Raw genomic sequence first — 20,052 nt, forward strand, 5'->3', positions numbered from 1 at the left:
TTTTATAATATACAAAAACTGAGAGTTTGGGAATTAAAACACATAGGTACATTTCTCATACAATGTTTTACATTAAGAAATTGTACTTAATATGTGTTGCATAAAATTATTAAAGGCCCTGATATCTACATATGCACCAATCAAATATGGCCCTCTTTAATTTTCATATTTAACATCTAGCACCGATGAATAGGATTACAATGATTTCTCTGTAAGGAGAGAGCACTTTAACAAGTAATCTAATGTGCTCAGATCACTACATTGATGTGATAAGAGTTACTAATATCAAGCTTTCAAATTAAAGCCAATTTATACACCAAAAGAACGCTGGTTTTAAACTGCGCAAAAACCACCTGACCAAATAATTACAAATCAACCTTTCTATTACAGAAAAGGTACAAGTTGAAAAGAAAAGGGCTTTAAAACTGAATGGTTTTCTCTGGAGTGACATGCTATAGTGTTCATTGGCAGTTTACAAAGTTTTGTAGGAACTCTACAAATGCATACATTAGATAAATCTCTAATAATAAACTGCAACATTAGATATATTTCTGCAGTGTTAAAATATCTACGTGATGATGGCTTGCATAAATGACGTTCATAATTTAGAAAAGGTCATGAGCGTTGAAGTCATAACGATTATCTCATTACTTCCTTCTAGAAGTTGTTTAAATTGTTATTTTTCATAACCCTGAGAGTGAAACATTGCATTAATCATTTTCAGTTGGACCAGTCTCGCATTTTGAGATGAAATCATTGCCTGGACAATTAAAAAGCAACCTAACAAATCAAGATTTATATATATTTTCTGATTAGCACAAACAACTCTAGCAAATGGAAACTTTCGATGAATTGTATTCTCTTAAATGTACTCATGCAATCAATCAAATTAGGATTTAGTTTACATAGATCTTTCAGAAAGGTTTCGTAAAGCTTATCCGCACTGCAGTGCTTCCGTCTATCCAACGTGCAGTTCTTAGTGTTCCTTTGGTTATTGTATAAAATCTATATGCATTTCATCTTTTACAAAAATAAAAGATTATATAGAAAATGACCGTTAAAAATGATCTGAAATAGCTTCTGCTCAGATTAAAAAATCATTAACAGCTATTTCTTATTAGTCTGTTAACGATAACACCCCAATCTAAATTAGAATTGTAGTTAATATGCCCAACTGTTTTTGTAGTATAATAAATGTATATATATATATATATATATATATATATATATATATATATATATATAAAATAGGAGTAGTGCCGTTTATGAAAAACTGAACATAAGAAAATAGTTTTTCTTCTGTGCTTCTGCGGACACAGTAAAACATGCCAGAGGAACCATAACATCTCGTTATTGTAGCCATGTTTCTTCAAGATCTTTCTTCTGCGCTTAATTGAAATGATTCAGCGTAACCTTGAATTCTGTTGTCAGTGTGTTGGAATCAAGTTTTAAGAGCATTTAACAAATTTGCAGGCACACAAATGTACACACATATCCTCCTGTGTGTGCACACACACACACACACACACACACACACAAAATAAATCTTCAGGTATTGCATTCTGCAAAAGGGCACAGTTTCCAACTATAACACTATACCATTTAACCTGTTGGCAGGATTAAAAATGCATCAAAATGCCCTGTGGATAATCACATTTCTTCATACTGTTGTTATCACTAACAAACACTTAAGAGCAGACAGTTAAATCATCATTCAGTTATTAGCCTCTTCAGCACATCACTTTGTGAGAGCAGAGGTCATAAAAGCCAAACGAATTGCACATTGAACACCACAGTGTCACCAAACCACCTTGAAACTTTGATGCTTCATAGCACTGAGATAGAGCGAGCACACCTTAACAGTTCAGCTGTGCTCTGTGGTCAGTCGCCACTCAACGTTGTTCTCAACTTAACATTCTTGTGGTGCAATGTTATTTTCATGCTCAGAAGGGGGCTGAGAACAACAGCAACGTCAGGTCAGCTGTGAAAATCACTCCATCGATCTCGGCTGCTCAGACTTCTCCACTTCTGTTCAACAAACAAAAGTTCACATCAAGAAAAGCTGCAGAGTTTGATCTTCCTGGCCGAAGGGGTTCCATTATCAGGTTGAAGAAGACCAAGGAGGAGTACCATCTCCATCTTACACTATGCATCATAGGCATAAATGTAATAAACATGAATAGCTGTTTATTATGTCTGCTACTGGAGTCCAAGATTGGCCAAAAAAATGTTGCACATATAAGACAAAAAAAAGAGAGAAAATATACGTTTCAAAACCACGATCTCTGTGTTCAACAGCACACTCTTCAGTTGACATTGGCACTTGACGTGTATGAGGTTTGATTTCATCGTCTAATTGAGAATTCTGACATGAGACTTCTTGGCCAAGTGTGTGTTGTCCTTAGCTGAGCAGTTTATTTATTTGAGGTACGATGGCAAATGCAGAGGCATGTTCAGACAATGTGCCACGTCTGTTTCTAAAAGTTGTCTTATGGATGTCTTATTTACAATCCTGTAAATAAATCATGAGAAAAGGGATTAACACATTGGAACAAAATGTAAAAGTAATTTAAATTAAAAGAATAGTTCTTTAAAAAGAGATTACTTTACTCATCCTCATGCTGTTTCTGGATTACTTTGAATGTGTCTGAATGTTTAATACAGCATTTTTTGCCCCTTAAAATTAAAATGGGGGTCCAGATAAACATTGGATCACACTGATGTTCAATGTCAGTGCAGTGCACATTCGTAAAGTTTTCTTTCATGTTCACGTGAAGAAAATAAAATGGGTTAAGAACATTATGAGGGTGGGTAAAACTTGTATTTTCACTTGAACTGTATTTTTAAAACAAAGGAAAATTAAAATACCTGTTACCATCTTTAATAATGAAGTTAGCTGGGCACCCAGTTGTGGGAGGCGCTCTGTTGGGTTGCTGGCCCAGTATAGCCCTGTCCGCCCTGTATGATGGGGTCAAAGTTGAAGTCAACCAGTTCTCCATCCATAAGATCACTGTTGATAATATATTCCACATCACAGTCTAGGTTTTCAGTGAACATGTCGATATCCAAGTCTGTAGGCAGACGGTCCTGGGAGGGCATGAAGCAGGTCGGTGTTGCAAACTGGCCTAGACCTTGCAGGCCTCCGTTCCCACCGGGTGATGGGACAGCTCCGTGCTGCAGAAGCCCGGCGCCTGGCACCATATGCTGGTTCTTTATAGCTGCAAGCTGAGGTGGTTCCTGGCTCATGGCCGAGTGCATCATTCCAAAGCCCATCTGTGAGTGCTGGAGTTGGGGTTGAGGCTGGAGGCTCATCAGCCCCACTGCACTTGTGTCAATGCCTTTGCTCAGCAACATCTGGCTTGCCTTAGCTCGGCTGCTGGACATAGATCCCCCAAGCCCCAAAAGCCCGCCACCTCCTTGGCTCGGCATAAGAGGATCCATCTGGGTCATCATAACATCGCTGGGTGGGGGCGAATCGGAGATCAGGAGCGCTTCGAGGCTGGAGGGCACGTGAGTGCTAAAACCACTGTGACCCGGACCAGGCAGAGGACTGAAAAGTGAATTTCCAAAACTTGATTGGCTTGTGCTCGATCCAGCACTGGGTTGAACAGAGCTCTGCGACCCTGGCGGAGTGGATCCCTGTGTAGCCTTTGATTGCTGCAGCTGCCGAAATGAAGGAAAGCTGGACACTCGGGGCAGCAGGGTGGATGCCGAGGGCAAAGGCTGAGGTGGGGCTGGAGGAGCTGTGCTAGGGCTTGCACCACCTTGCGGACCTGTCATTAATGTTAGCCCATCAATCAAATCCAGCTCTTCCATTAGCGTCTCAGTTAGTGTTGGGGGAAGATTCCCTGTGGAATAGCCACTAAGAAGACTGTCCTCATGTAGGTCATCCTCGTCCTCCTGCCCCGTGGCAATGGGAGAAAGCCTCCCACTCAGCGTGCTGGCATTGGAGCTTGTACGTGGCCTGAAACTCGTCCACATGTCCGGGTCGTCCAGGCTGCCGCGAGAGGAAGGGCTGCTGCTGTTCACTCCCCACTTTCCAAACTGACCTTGAGACCCAGGACTGTCCGCACCACCAGCTCCGGAGGCACCCTCACCCTGCAGGGAACCTCCAGTGCCTCCGATCCCAGCCGCTCCAGCCTGCTTTTTAGTCTGCTTTGCGCGCATACGGCTTTTTAAGCAATTTGCTGCTGTTGTCCATTGAGGCGGCGCGGCGGCGAGGGGCTTTGCCGGTTTTGCCCCCCTCGGGGTTGAGCATCCACCAAGAGCTCTTTCCAGTCGACTCATTGTGCACTCGCAGGAATTTGTTGTGGAGCGATAAATTGTGGCGAATGGAGTTCTAAATGGGATGACAAAAAATAAATCAATTCTAAAAGTGTTAATGTCGGTAACTTAACAGCACATGATTGAAAATATTACTATTAGGGTTTGAAATGAACACCCCAAAATTAACTTAATGCTGTGAACTCACAAGCCAGATTGATGGGGGGGGTTATATTCTCATTTGATAACTGAGAAAGTGTCTTGAAATTATATTTTAAGGCATGAATTATCATTATTAGGGCCCGAGCACCGAGGTGCGAGGACCCTCTTGTATCTGCTTTGTCTATTATTATTATTCCGCTTCTTCTTCTCCCGAATGAATCGCATTTTTGAGGGCTTAAACATGCTCAAAAAGTCATGAAACTTTGCACACGCGTCAAAGCTGGTGAAAATTTTCGTCTGATATAGGATTCAGAAGAGGGTGTGGCAAAATGGCTCGACAGCGCCACCTATACTAAGAAAATCAACAGCCTTCGAGCTATGTTTCACGTACATGCACGAAAATTTGCACACATATGTAACACACCAAAACCTACAAAAAAGACTCTTGGAGCAAAATTCTAAACCCAACGGGAAGTCGGTTATTTTTAATATTATGAGCAAATTTTGTGTAATTTTGGTCATTTCCATGTGTTGTATTTTAACGAACTCCTCCTGGAGATTTCTTCAAATCAACACCAAATTTGGTATGCCTAATCTAAAGGCCTTTGCAACGTTAAATTGCGAAGATCTTGAGTTTTCGTTGAAGGGCGTGTCCGTGGCGGCCTGGCGAATTTCGATGATTCGCCATGAAAAATGAAGTTGCTATAACTCAGACATACAATGTCCAATCTGCCCCAAACTTCACATGTTTGATGAGACTCCGAACCTGAACAGACTGACATGCCCATATTCACTTATAGTCATAGCGCCACCTATTGGCAACAGGAAGTGACATATTTTACGCTGTGACAGACCACTCCTTGAAATTTTTTGACATCAATGTCTTTTTTATGGTCAGTCTAATCTAAAGGCCTGTGCAATGTTAAATTATGAAGGTCTTGGGTTTTCTTGAAAAGGCATGTCCATGGCGCCATGACAAAGTTCAAAGTCTCGCCATGGGAATAAAACTTGTTGTAACTTGGGCATTAAATGTCCGATCTTGCCCAAACTTCACATGTTTGATAAGAGTCCTGGCCTGAACACATCTAAAAGCCAATAGTCCATCGGGTGTGGCAAAATGGCTCTATAGCGCCCCCTATACAGATTCAACGGAGTGCGCCTCGAGCTATGTTTCACGTACATGTACAAAAATTGGTACACACATGTAACACACCAATACCTACAAAAAAGTCTCTTGGTATGAAATCCGAATCCCAACAGGAAGTCGGTAATTTTGAATTTTCTCTGCAAAATTGGTGTTGTTTTTGTCATTTTTAGGGGTTGTACTTTAACGAACTCCTCCTAGGGATTTATTGAGATCAACACCAAACTTAGTCAGTGTAATTGAAAGCCTTTTGCGATGTTAAATTGCGAAGGAATTGAGGTTTCGTTAAAGGGCATGTCCATGGCGGCCTGACAAATTTCGATGTTTCGCCATGAAAAAGGAAGTTGCTGTAACTCAGACATACAATGTCCAATCTGCCCCAAACTTCACATGTTGGATAAGACTCTTGACCTGAACAGATCTACATGCCAATATTCAGTTATAGTCATAGCGCCACCTATTGGCAACAGGAAGTGACATATTTACACTGTGAGAAACTACTCCTACAAATTTTATGATATCAATGTCTTTTTTGTCGTCAGTCTAATCTAAAGACCTGTGTGATGTTTACTTGTGAAGAACTTGAGTTTTTGTTAAAAGGCGTGTCCATGGCGCCGTGACGAAGTTCGATGTCTCGCCATGGGAATAAAAGATGTTATAACTCAGGCATAAAATGTACGATCTTGATCAAACTTCACATGTGTGATAAGGGTCCTAGCCTGAAAAGATCTGAAGGCCAATATTCCATCGGGTGTGGCAAAATGGCTCGATAGCGCCACCTATACACTTTCAACGGAGTGTGTATTCACTTTCAACGGAGTGTGTCTCGAGCTATGTTTCATGTACATGTACAAAAATCGGTACACACATGTAACACACCAATATCTACGAAAAAGTCTCTTGTTACGAAATCCGAATCCCAACAGGAAGTCAGTTATTTAGAATTTTCTCTGCAAAATTGGCGTTGTTTTTGCCATTTTTTTAGGGGTTGTACTTAAACAAACTCCTCCTAGAGATGTATTCAGATCAACACCAAACTTGGTCAGTTAAATCTTAAGGCCTTTGAGATGTTAAATGGTGAAGATCTTGAGGTTTCGTTAAAGGGCGTGTCCATGGTGGCCTGACAAATTTCGATGTTTCGCCATGAAAAAGGAAGTTGCTGTAACTCAGACATACAATGTCCAATCTGCCCCAAACTTCACATATTAGATAAGACTTCTGCCCTTAACAGATCTACATGCCCATTTTCAGTTATAGTCATAGCGCCACCTGCTGGCAACAGGAAGTGACATGTTTTAGGCTGCGACAAACTACTCCTAGAATTTTTTTGAGATTAAAGTATTTTTTGTAGTCAGTCTAATCTAAAGGCCTGTGCAATGTTAACTTGTTGGAGATCTTGAGTTTTTGTTAAAGGGCGTGTCCATGGCGCCATGACAAATTTTGATGTCTCGCCTCAGCAAGAGATGTTGTTGGAACTCAGGCATAATTTGTTCGATCTTCCCCAAACTTCACATGTTCGATAAGAGTCCTGCCCTAAACACATTTGAAGGCCAATATTCAATTATAATGATAGCACCACCTGCTGGCAACAGGAATATTGGCACATATATGGAGTAAACTTTGATATATTTGACTTATATTTATGAGTTTAAATGCATATTTCTCACCGTTCACCTAATTACTAAAGCCACACGCTGCCGGTGAGCCCGGGTGCGAGGGCCCGTTCATCGCTGCTTGCAGCTTTAATTTGGTTTGTTTTTAAAATGGATGTCAAGAGAGGAGAGGCTTGACAGCGTAAAAACATTTCAATCTGATAAACAAAATATATTATTAATCCTTTATTTAACCAGGAAACAACCTTACTGAGATTAAAAATCTCTTTTACAGAAGTGTCCTGGCCAAGATAGGCAGCCCAGTTATACAAATACAAATATATAGTAGTCAACGTTTAAAGTGGATCAAAACCTTTCATAAAACTGGTCCTAGAACCAAAACAATACCCGATCTTGTCTTTATGACAACTTTGATGAACCTTTTTGATCTACTTCAAATGTTGACTCCTGAATAAAAAAAAGTTCTAAGTTTCATCTGTGTTTTATTTCTGATAATTTTGTTTTGGCTAGTATAAGTTCTGAATAGTCAGTACCTTGATTTCAGCAGGAAAATTCTATTTTATTTATTGATTTATTTATGTTCTGAATGGCCAGTACTTTAAATTTTAGTTGACAAATTGACAGGTGAGTGAAGAGGTTAATTTCAAACCCTTATTATAATTATTATTAACTCTTAATCTTTTTTAGACGTACCTTCCACCCAGCAGAACTGTTACTATCTCCTTTGTCCTTAAAATACGGCACTGTTTTGACCATCCAATCGTAGATCTGCGCCAGAGTAAGTCGTTTTTCTGGCGAGTTTTCAATCGCCTGGCTGATCAGATCCGCGTAGGACTGATTACCCCAGGCATTACGCCTGGAAGAGCCTTTCCGAGGCGTAGCTCCGCCCACTCCAGCGATAATCCCGCCCTCCGAGGCCGCGACTTTCTCAGGCTCGGATATGATTGGCTGAGGCTCGTGTTTATCTTCCTCTGTGGGTGGAGTTCCAGCAGCAGACTCTGAGCCGTCGGCCCCCCCAGTTTTGACAGCTGAGATGTCGGGTCTAGGCAGCGGCCACGTACATGACCTCGGTCTGCTCTGCGGCTCAAAATCTGGGTCAATCGGGGGAACGTTTTCGTCCTCCATTATGAGATGCAATCCAGATAATTTCAGAGCAAGGCTGGATTTCAGTGAACAAATTTTGATGCGAAGTAAAAAAAAAAAAAAAAAAAAAAAAACAAGACTGGGCGTTGAAAAGTAAGAGTACAACTATTTATAAGTAAAATAATCTTGTTTAGAAAATATTTTTTTTTTTTAATATATTACACTACAGTATAAATCATCCGTACTGAATTTAACTGCGACTGTCTGGAGCGTAACGGAGCACATTCGTAATAATCTGAACACACCAATATAGCGTCAATTAATCCTCAGATTGGAGATTAAAGGGGCCAAATAATCTCCTTAATAGTAACTAACATAAACCTTCTGATTTACATAGAGGAAACGAGGATAGAAGGGGGTCTCTTTGTTTAATGGAGAAAGAACAAAGGAAATTCACTACACATCAAAACAGCTGGATTGTCAAAAGATAAACCACAGTAAAGGAGGACGCCCTGGAGTGACAAGGGATGATCTATGAACTGTTGTATATAATTAAACACTCTTTTACAGAAAAAAAAATCTAATTGAGGCATTGAAGTAGGTGAAATCGCAAAACCAATCATAAGATGCGCTGTAATTGCTAAAATAACCACCTCCCACTGGTTCCTATTATAGCAGCTAATGGTTGATTGGCTTTCGCAATTAGACTTTAGACAGGAAAAAAACGAGTAAACCAGCTTACAAACTCTACAAAAAGAGCAATAAATCACCTTAATATGATCGCATCAAGTCGTACACTAATCTTTCCTGTAAACTGAGTGTATTTCTATACTATGTAAGAATACTGTCCTTGTAAACGAATTCAAGTGAATGGGAATTACTTGTTACAGCTGCCTGTCAAAGTCAACAAAGTCACGTTATTTAATTAATCGGGATCCATTCCGAGGTTAAAAACATAAAAAATATAGGTTTAAAATGATTTAAGTGCACCCCACTTAAATGCGTTAAGCAAGATTGTTAAATCGCCAAAATAATCCGTACGTAAAACTTAAATCATAACGATAAAAATTTTACATTAAAAAAAAATAAAAAGTACTAAGACAATATCTTACAGGAGTGCTCTATCATAACGGGTAGTTTTTACCATACAATAAAAAAAGCTGTGTTATTTTCGTTCAAGTGTGCACGGTCCTCCACGCTGTGTGCTGGCGCGTGTCACCATCTGCCATGTTCCTCGAGACGCGGCTACACACGATGCTCGCTCGCGCCGAGCGAATCCGTTCCGTTGAAGGCTTCCAGTATCCCAATAACGGTCGATGTGTTCTCCGAAAAGACAAAAAGGCGCCGCCTGTCCGCTTCTTGAACTCGATCGCCGGCTACTCGGCCTCTGGGACAAAACTCAAAAGCGTAGTTTTACTACTGCGAGAGTAACTAAATGGCCACCTAGTTAGCCAACTCCAGTTTTTATGAGTTATTATCCCTCCGGTAAAAGTCGAAGAAACCCGCTTCTCTTCAATAACTTGGCGGTTTGTTAAAATTACCGCGGAATCGCTTCTCTTCTGCTGTTAATGAAGATAAACAAACAGCTATTCCTCGTAGATCTTTCTTGTTTTGTTTTGTTTTGACTCGAGGCGAAGACTCCCTTCTGACGTCTGTTTACCACTGCCAGACAACGCGGCGTGCGCATGCGCCGAGAGTGTTGATGGGAAATGTAGTCAGTCTTGGGATAGGTTGTGCACCGTAAACACGACCGGGGGAAACCGGTCCGTGATCCCGAAAAAAGACTGAGCACGCAAAATGTTATGTAATAGTTTCTCAAGAAGTGTGTCTGTGCGAAAGTGGGTCCTGGCTGGGGCAATTTCTTTGTCATTTTAGGATCTCTAGGTTGTTATGAAGCAGGAGGAGATTCCCAAATCCAATGAAGGAATGCCTTGTGCGGGATCCCCTGACCTCATGCCGCCCACGTTTTTTCGATGAAACTGCAATCTCATTTTTTAATTAAGATAAAGTGGATGAAAGTTATTTTTATATTAGAAGATGTTTACATCAGAGAGACGATGTAAAGAAAGAGTCGTCATTATCTGAAATCCTCACGTGGTTTGATTTCTTAGGTAGTTTTTAAATGAAAGTTCATACATTAAATGTGCATGCCCCCTCAGTGGGGTTGTCTATCCTCATTTGAATTTAGTCATGTTAAATCTGAATTCTACTCGTAAATGCATTGTTCTTTTTTTAGGTCAGCCGTTGCTCATATGCAAGTTTTTAAATGCATAGGGATGAGCCACGAGAACTACAATACCCACAGGACCTTCCCAGGCATTACCCCTGTTCCCAGAATTGCTGTGGGCGGTAGAGGACACAAAGTATGATGCAATTCTTCAGCCTTTTGTTGTCTGATTAAGTAGTTGTATTAATTTAGATATCATTTTAATTGATAATTTTTTTGTTTCCTTTGACTAAATATACAATCCACGTTATAGTGTGTGTGCATTTTCAAAAAAAAAAAAGTTATGCATAAAAGTAGGCCTACAAAAAGTCATTACTGCAGAATGACAGAAACGTGAAATTAAATAATAGAAATCATAATTTTGTGGTGGAAATATACGTCTAGATTTACATTTCTTCCCTAACTTGCCCGATGATGTTACATAAACATTAATCAGTCAAAGTGGAGTAAATTACTTCACAATTTTACCATTTTCCAAACAGTCATTTCTGATTATCTTCAATGCATAAATGTTTCCAAAATAAATTCAATAAAATTCTTATTGCTTAATTAATTTGACTGGCCAGTTGTGATGTCATGTATTTAATTATTATATATATATATATATATATATATATATATATATATATATATATATATATATATATATATATATATATATAGTTTGTGTTGAATGTATGCGGATATGATACTTCAGAAAATTTGCATAACTAAGTTAATAAATCACTATGTATAAATCACTGACTAGGTTACCATTATTTTGTGGGAGTGATTTATTACAAAAATATATATATTCCACATCTATCGCTGGTTTAAAGTGTCCTCCCAGCCTCTTAATTTTCAAGCGAAAGGAATATTTGGAGGATATACAGTAAGTGAAACTGAGCAATGTGTTAAAAAAGACTACATTGATTAAGCTACATAATATTGATATTTCATAACCTTTGTTTTTTAAAGAGAATTTCATAATTTGACTAATTATTGGCGAAGTTATAGTATAATAATGAATAAAGAAATAAATAATAGTGATTGTTGTGTGCGACAGCCAGCACTGGTGGGCGCTGTGATATTTCTGACGCCACACAGATGGTCGCTCTGATTGGTCGAGAACTGAGCGCCTCGTCCAATGACTAGAATGTCACCGTTTTCAAATCTACTCTGAAAACGCTCGGCCTGGTGATTAGAGACCTGGTAAGATGATGATAATGCTTTCTAAAGGTTTTGATCTGCTTATTATTATAATTTTTTAGAATCTGTGTCGTTTGTTTGTTGATTTTCGGATGTGGCTTATTACTAATATTCCGTGTCAACGGTTATATTTGTGTCACCATAGCAAAACATTCGTTGCAGTTGTTTCTTCTAGTATTTTTGTTCTGTTATGTAACGTAATTATCAGACATGCTCATATTACTTAACTATACTGTTCTATGCTAAATGTGATAGTTTGGTGTTTATATTTAGACCAGTTTTCAGGGAATTCAGCCTCGTGCTTCCTTTTGTAACAAATGTGTCATCCATTGTGAAATGTGTGATTGTCAGTAAGTAGGTTTCAGGAAGCTACATAATAAATCAAAGTCTGAATTCCTTTCAGAGACCCGCCTGCTATTGAAATGGAGAGCTTTCTAAGGCGGAAGCTTGCCCAGGCCGGCTCATCTCTTCAAAAACCTGTTTCCTCTTACCAGCCTATCAAATTGCCAGATTTGTGTTCTAGTTTCTATTCAATTGCAGATGAACCTTTTCCTCAAGTGTCTGGATTTCTTGATGACACCGTCGGCCCATCCTTTCTTTTAAATGAAACAGGAACTGTGTTGAATTCCCCTGCTTGCACGCCATCAGAAAAGCATGCAAAAAATAAGGATGAAGGAGTTTTAGCACCCAGAAAAGAGACTACCAATGACTCTGGCCTTAATTGCTCTCTTGGAGCACATTGTCAGTCGGCAAATGTAAGCATGTCTACTAGATCGCCACAGAATGAGAAAGACATTACCAGTGCAACAGCGGGCAAAGCAGATGGTGACTGCAATGATGCCACGGCATCCATTACATCTTTAGAGAAATCTGATTTAATTAGTGTAGAGTTGAAGAACAGCACTTTTGAAGTGTCCCATGACTCGAAAGAACGGTCTGACGCTGGTATTAATGCAACTGTTGATCTACACAACATCAGTAAGAAGAACAGCATTTTTGAGTCTCAGGAGCCAAAGGAGGGGTCTGACCCTATACTTAATTCAACAGTGGATATTGATGACCCTAATACAAAGACAGAGACCGGAAACACCACTGTTGAACTGGTCCAGTCACATGACCCTAAAGAGGGACCTGACACTGGGGTTAATACAACTGTGGATATTCCTCTTCTAGACAGAGCACAATCTAAAACTAATGCATGTGATGATAACACTGTACCATTAAACACTACTACTACTACAGAACAGCCAAATGAAACCTTGAAGGAACTATAGACATACAGCCACAAGAAAAACTGGATGCTAGTATTAACTCTACTGAGGTTAATACAATAAAAAACACAGAGGAAGCTCATTTTAACATCAATGAAACTGTTGATATTGTGGAGCAAATAGCCAGTGCTCCTCTTCAACCCTCTGGTGAGGTCGAACAATCAAACTCTGTTCCTATAAAACCACTTGAAATGATTAAACATAATACAACCACTGATCTTATCCCCCCAGAAAATCTAGTTTTGAAGGACACCCACTGTTGAAATAAAGCCCTTGAGTATAGAATTAGCTGACCAGGTTAATGCTGCTTCTAACTCTGTAGGTGTCACTCAACCAACCTCTAACATCAGAGAAACAGAAGCTGAGATAAGCACCACAGCATTTGTTTGCTCTGTCGACGCTCCCGATGATGCTCCTGAGCTTCAAGCATCAGAGGAGCATCACAAAAAAACATCAAGCCCCGGATCGGCGGACGCTGAGTCTGTTCCCTCTTCTGATATGGGAAATATCAGCAGAAATAGTATTTTTTGTTTAGATGACACATTAGACCTGAAGACAAGCTTCCTGGTTACATCCACGCCTATCGTTTTTGGCAAAGAATCCAGATTTGAGATCATGAGAGACGTGAAGCCCAGAAAGAGGCTGTCTGTGATCAACAGCATCGAGGCCCAGTCGAATGATGAGCTTGTTTGTGCAAGTAATCACGATGGAACTGATGCTGTGCAGGCGACTGAGAGCTCGAGTCAGAGTCAGAAAGTCTCAGCAGCATGCACTTTAAGTCACTGTGCATCAGAACCAGCCAATGAGAACAAGCGTCCCACAAAACTTCCAATCAAAAGACAGCTTCCTCAGCTTTCCTCTAAGCTGAGTTATCCTAAATCCAGTCTTCCTCCAAGGCCTCAGTTGTCAGTGAACTCCACGGTAGCTGTCAAACCAAAGACTCTCCAAGGGCCGCCGGCCCCCGCATCAGCCTGATGCATCATCCACCACCCTGCTTGGCAACAGGAAGACGCTACAGATGAACAAGGGCAAGAACATCGCTCCTATCAAGAACATAGCATCAGCTGGCACTGTTAAGGTATGAAACTCAATGCTTTATGTTGTTATGAATCAGTCAGCTGGTTACAAACATTGCTCTTGTATATTTCTGTTTTTTCTTTATTTAAAACAGACCTCTATGGTTTCTCCCGTCACTGGATATAACTTCACTGCTGGTAAGTGGCTTGTACACAATGGTACACATTTCATACATTTGCGTAATTATATTATTGTTAAAGCGTTTGAGGTCAAAGTGACAGTAAATACATTTGTAATGTTACAGAAAAAATTCAATTTCAAATAAATGCTGTTTTTTTTTTTTTTTACTTGCTGTTCATTCAAATAATTCTGATATTAAGTTTCCATCATAAATATGATCATCATAAATAGCTTAGTCCTTAGCCATCTTCAAGAATCGGCTTAAAACATATCTCTTCCATCTTTATTTGACCCTCTAACTCTAGCACTCTTTATACTAATTCCATTCTTTAAAAAAGACTTGCTCGTTTTTCTTCATTTTTTTTGTATTCTTTTGTGTGTTCTTTTCATTTATTATACAATTCACAAAAAGCAAAAAGGCCTCTAACACTTGGCTCGCTCTGTTCGTTTTCTATTCTTTCGGTTTTCTTTTTATTTATTATGCAATATAAAAAAGCCCCTTGCTACGTGTACTGTGTTAAGCTAACTGAGACTTGTTATAGCACTTGTATATCATTACTCTTTTGTTGATTTTGATTACTTCCTTTGTAAGTCACTTTGGATAAAAGCGTCTGCTAAATGACTAAATGTAATGTAAATATTAAGCAACACAACTGTTTTTAAACATTAATAATAAGACGTGTTTCTTGAGCAACAAATCAGCACATTAGAATGATTTCTGAAGGACCATGTGACACTGAAGTAATCACTGCTGTTCAGTGTTGCAATCACAGGAATAGATTACATGCTAAAGTATATTAAAAATGAAAGCTTATACTTTAAATTATAATGATATTTCACAGTATTACTGTTTTTACTATATTTTTGATAAAGAGCATAACAACCCAAACTTTTGAACAGTAATGGTACATAACTGTTTTGTTTGTTTGCTAGCTGCTTGTTGTATTATAAATATCAATTATGTATTCTGTAAACTGTAATGTGATTTGCAGTTGCAAAACCTTCAAGCTCTGGAATACAGCAAATGAAACCATCAGGACTACAGCCGCCAACTCGTAAAAGACCGGCTCTCAAGACCCCTCAGACCACACGATCCTCTGTAGAAACCATTCAGACTCAGCCTAGTAATAAATCGACAGGATTACCAGGTACTTTTCACTGAAAGTTTTTCTTGATTGTATCTTCAAGATTTTAGTTAATATAAGGTTTGCTGATTACATATTTAATGCAAATTTTATACCTAGGAAATATGATTATGTAAATGAAGGGCTCTGATTTTATGTAATGATTTGTTATTATTTCCTTTAATTTTATCTATGAAAGGTATGAGGACGAGGAATTCACTGCTTCCCAGTGTGGGCCAAAAGCACTTGAACAATGATGGTTTGCCTTCGGCAAAGAGAAAAAGAATTGGTGCGATCATTTGTCCTTTTTCATTTGCCTTTATCAAATACAGCAATGCTAACTGTACAAGTGAAACCTGATAAATAACAGAAATATTTCTAATACTTTCAGAGGTTCTACAACACCTTTTAACCACAACATCTTTAATAAAACCAAACTCAAAGCCAAACATGAGTACTAACGTAATACTTATCTCTGGTGTATCTCCTCTTGTGGTGTAGGGTTACAAAATTATGTAGCTTTAACTAATAAGAGCAATTTTGGTGCAGACTAAAGGTTACATTTTTTATGTTGCTTTGTATAATACCACTTAAAAGTTTTCATTTATACCTTTTAAAACTATGATTATTGTAAATGCCAATGTTTTATGTTTATTTAAAAATGAAAAGACTTGGGGTGTATCAAAGCAACATTCAAAAGCTTTATAGTCTGAAAAATGTAGAAAATTGCCGCCCTTTGCCTTAAGCCACATAGACTGATCTCAACAGGATTTCTCAGAATATATCATTATTGCAAAAAAATTAAAAAATCCATAATCTTGTCTGAAGCCATTGGGAGACTGGGCGAGAAAATTGAGTCATCAAACAGAGTTGTCTCTAGCAGTTCTTTACACGATGGCTGCCTGATTGCAGTAGCTGTAATCCAGACTGATTGATATTCTTGTGAAGTGCGCAGTAATAGCCTTGCTGAAAGGACTAGTGCATTTGGAGCTTGTTGTCCAAAGACTTTTTAATTCATGCTTATAAGGGAGTTGTGTGTGTGCATGTCTCCCCAATGAGTCTTTTCATTCATTTTGAAATGGAGATTTGAAGTGCTGTTCAAAACTCATTTACAGGGTGGTATGCTGGCATGCATGCCACCATAAGAATGCATTGTACTAATTAAGATGCAAAAAAAATAACAGCACAAAAATGCAATTAAACTGATCAAACATATGATTAAGGAATTATAAAGAGTTTCGAAATACTATTTCGGTTTTAAAATATGGTCTGTTATACTGTTCATTGAAAGGTTCACACTGTTTTGGCCATCTCAAAATGTGGATTTATTAGTCATTTAATGAAACCGCCCAAATGAGGACCTCAGTGGAGTCCATTTTTTAAACTAGACCTTTGATGTACTCGTCCTCTTTTGTCCACTTCTCCCTATCTCTCCATCCTGGTTTGGTCAAGTTTTGCCAATTAAGAGCCACTTTCAACTGTGCTAAACATAGGATGAAAGTTTTCTCTGTACCACACTGACTAGGTGACGCTTTTGATGATGGTCTTCACTAGTAAAGAAAGCCATCTATGGTTAAAAAAAAAAAAAAGTGCAGCATTTGTAATGTTTAGACATCTAATCAAGATTTTTGTTATTGGGAAAGCAAGACCTTTGTAGCAAAAGTTTCCAAATATAATGGCTCTTATTTTCGAATCTCTGATCTGATGTATTTCTTGTGTTTGTATCTATAGCACCTGCTCTGTCTACAGTAGAGAGTGATGCTGTGCATGCAGCTGAAGGAGCGCACGAACCAGGTGAAGTTTGATGGTTGTTATCATAGAGATCATGCAGTACATATTCAAATTCAGTGTCTTATAACGTCTTTTAAACCTATCAATCTCTTCAACCCCCTGCCCAGGTTGTGTTAATTGCTTCCCAACACCGAGAAAAACTTGAGAGGGTCATTCAAGAACTAATGGTTTTGCGTTCAGGTATCTTAAGTTTTGTATTTGTATTTCAAAACAACTTTACCCTCTTTCTTAATTCATTATGAGATAATGTTTGGTTTTGTTACATTTGCATTCCTTTATCTTTCATAGAGTGTAAAAACTGGGGGACCATTGCACGAAAAACTTGAGATGTGCATAGAGGAGCTGAAGAGAGAATTAAGTTGGTATTCAATGTCTTTACACAGTTCATTTCTGGGATTTCTTTTTCTAGTGTGTGTGTGTACAATTCTTTTAAAATTAAGTGGTTTTGTTTGCATGTTTAATCTTAATGTCTGAGTTAATTGTACAGATGAATTTCATTGTGCTACAAGTAATATTAAAAAGTAGAATTCTATAACCTCTGTCTGATTTTTCTCTTCAATTATAGGAGAAAAAGAAGAGAAGTGGCACGGAAAGTTATAATTCTGAAATGTCTATGCATTTTTATATGCTTTTAAAAGAATGTGAGTTAATAAAATGCCAAACTCCATCAAAACATTGGCTTGCCTTCAGTGTCTCGCTTTTACCTAATAAATTACAATATAATTTACAATATGCTTTGTGGTTTTGTTTTTGGAGAGCCTATAAGAAATGTCATATTTTACTTTTTTCTCGATAAGACACTGTTTATTGTGTCTAAAAAGCTGGGCAAATCATGTCGTCAATGGAAACGCTACTACGTTTGGCTGTGTTCCACCCCGAGGGGAAACGATATGACCTTAAAAGGCTTTCCCGGATGAGTGTTATATGCAAGTCTCTGGTAACGTTGCTCAGTTTTCTAGACTGGCTCACCTGCGGCCAGCCGTGCTCATTCGTTCTGTCCGTGCTGAAAACCACAGCTCATCTGCAACCGATGAGGGTAACTACCTTTTAAACCGATTTATTAGATATGACTGGTTAGATATGAGACTCGCGTGGAAGATCTGGAGACGTCTCCATTATTTCGTTAAGTAAAACCATCTGAATTAGATTGTTGCTATTCTGTTAGCCGGGAAATTCCTTGTTTAATGCTTTATGTAACGTTCATCCCCTCCGTGGCAGACAATGGCGCGCGTTCGCCTTTAGATGTTAAATGTGCTACTTTATAAGTATTACTATTATTTCATTTAATAATGATTAAATGTTATTTCGTTATTTAAAAAAATATACCATAATGGTACTTTAATACATTAAATAATTTTTTCTATTGACAAAATTAATCAATATGCTTTATCAAGTAGGCAGATTTTCAGGGGCAGTTTTGAACGTGGTTTAAAGTTAGATACGAGTTTAAATGAATCCTACTAAACTGAACACATTCAGTACATTGGGAATGTTTCTCAATGCATGTGGGTCTTTGACGTGTTTCTCGGCAGCACCATGAACAGGCTACTGAATGACACTTCATATGCTGAACTAGATTCATTAAGTCTAATGAAATTCCTTTTGTAAAGAGGAGTGTGTAACGTGTTGTAAACCGGTGCTGGTGCATTCCAGTTAAATAGTAAACTAGCAGGGAAACTTTCTAAGGCGAAGTTTACATTTTTGACATTAAGAAGAATGTTCTTGTCAACTTTGCATCAAGAATTTGGGATGCAATTGCTTTGAGGGATCATCTTCAAATACAGTACTGATTTTCAAACCAGCAAACTCAGTGAAGCAGGTGAAAGGGATAGATATCCAGATGATAGACATAAGACCTGTTTAAGTTCCCTAGTTTATTGCTTGAAATTATTTCTTTATTTAATTTCTCGGAGAATAACTTTAAATCACTGCATGACCAACTGATAAAGCTCTTTCCTTTAACAGGGAGTGTTATTTAACGTAACATGCTAGTCTGATATAATGAATAATGTATCCTCTAAACTGTTTATAAAGACACGTCAGTAATGTCTGAGGCAGCAATTTAACTGGTTTCACTGATAATCATCAGTATTTCATGGTAACCGTCTACTATGTGACAGATTTAATCTGCATTGTTTGACTAGAGTAGACTTTGCGTTTGCTTTGTTCTAAAGTTAGTGAGCTTTTTTTTATTCTAGTTGTTTTATTAATACCCCTGGAAGGAAGTAAATGTTTTCCGTGTAGTGACCTCATTGAATTATGCAGAAAGTGAGGTCATTTACTGAGCAGCAGACAATAAGACTTTATTTTTATGAAGCCATCCTTGTATAATTTTAATGTATGAGGATATGCTTTGAACATTAAGAATGCAGAAAAAATACTTAAGAGTCAGATCCTGTTATATAGTCGTGTATTGACTACGCAGGTGCAGGTTTACTTCTAGTTCGTTCCCTAGACAGGATCTGATCAAACATGTATGACTTCTCAAGCTGCTGGGCAGAAACCACACAAAAAAACCCTTTCCTGCATGTGCTCTGTTTCTAGTGAAAAGAGTGCAATGGGTACACTGTTTGACATCAGACATTAATATTTGTATTATGTAAACTCTGTATTCAAATAGCATGCCTGACCTTTTTTAGCATTCTGAATTAAGAGGATGGTGCTATATATATAGATTTTTGTTTTCTTTCCTTTGACCTCAGATGTACTGCTTTTCCAATTTCACCCGCTCTGCTCTTTTCATCTAGCCAATGAATTGTGATGAATAAGTTTGGTCTTGCCTGAAAATTGTTTCCATCCACACCAATGTCAGTGCTCTTTATCTGGCTTTGGAGCTGTTGAACTTCATGAATTATGACTTCGTAATGAAAGGTCAATCCTCTTAGATATGAATCTTATTAATTATCCTGATGGGTTGAACTGCCCTGTGGACAGATGAGATGTTTGTAAAGTGCTCAATGATTCTCTGTCTGTGTCCACGGGTGTGGTG

General features: G+C 38.4%; 1 protein-coding gene and 1 pseudogene across 2 annotated transcripts; one reads left to right on the forward strand and one right to left on the reverse strand.

Moving 5' to 3' along the window:
- Nucleotides 1–1,264: 1,264 nt before the first annotated feature.
- Nucleotides 1,265–8,307, reverse strand: LOC113114224 (forkhead box protein O4-like; annotated as a pseudogene).
- Nucleotides 8,308–11,585: 3,278 nt separating this feature from the next.
- LOC113114530 (uncharacterized) lies at nt 11,586–13,135 on the forward strand. Of its 2 annotated transcripts, none has more exons than XM_026281440.1 (2): nt 11,586–11,683; nt 12,084–13,135. In XM_026281440.1, exon 2 carries the CDS (start codon nt 12,103–12,105, stop codon nt 12,952–12,954), a length of 852 nt encoding a protein of 283 aa, XP_026137225.1. In that variant the 5' UTR covers nt 11,586–11,683; nt 12,084–12,102; the 3' UTR covers nt 12,955–13,135. The 2 variants fall into 2 exon arrangements, with proteins under 2 accessions (XP_026137225.1, XP_026137227.1); XM_026281442.1 differs by having other exon boundaries at nt 11,634–11,710.
- Nucleotides 13,136–20,052: the final 6,917 nt, after the last annotated feature.

Source organism: Carassius auratus, chromosome 14 (assembly GCF_003368295.1).
Source record: "Carassius auratus strain Wakin chromosome 14, ASM336829v1, whole genome shotgun sequence".
NCBI classification, from domain to species: Eukaryota; Metazoa; Chordata; class Actinopteri; order Cypriniformes; family Cyprinidae; genus Carassius; species Carassius auratus.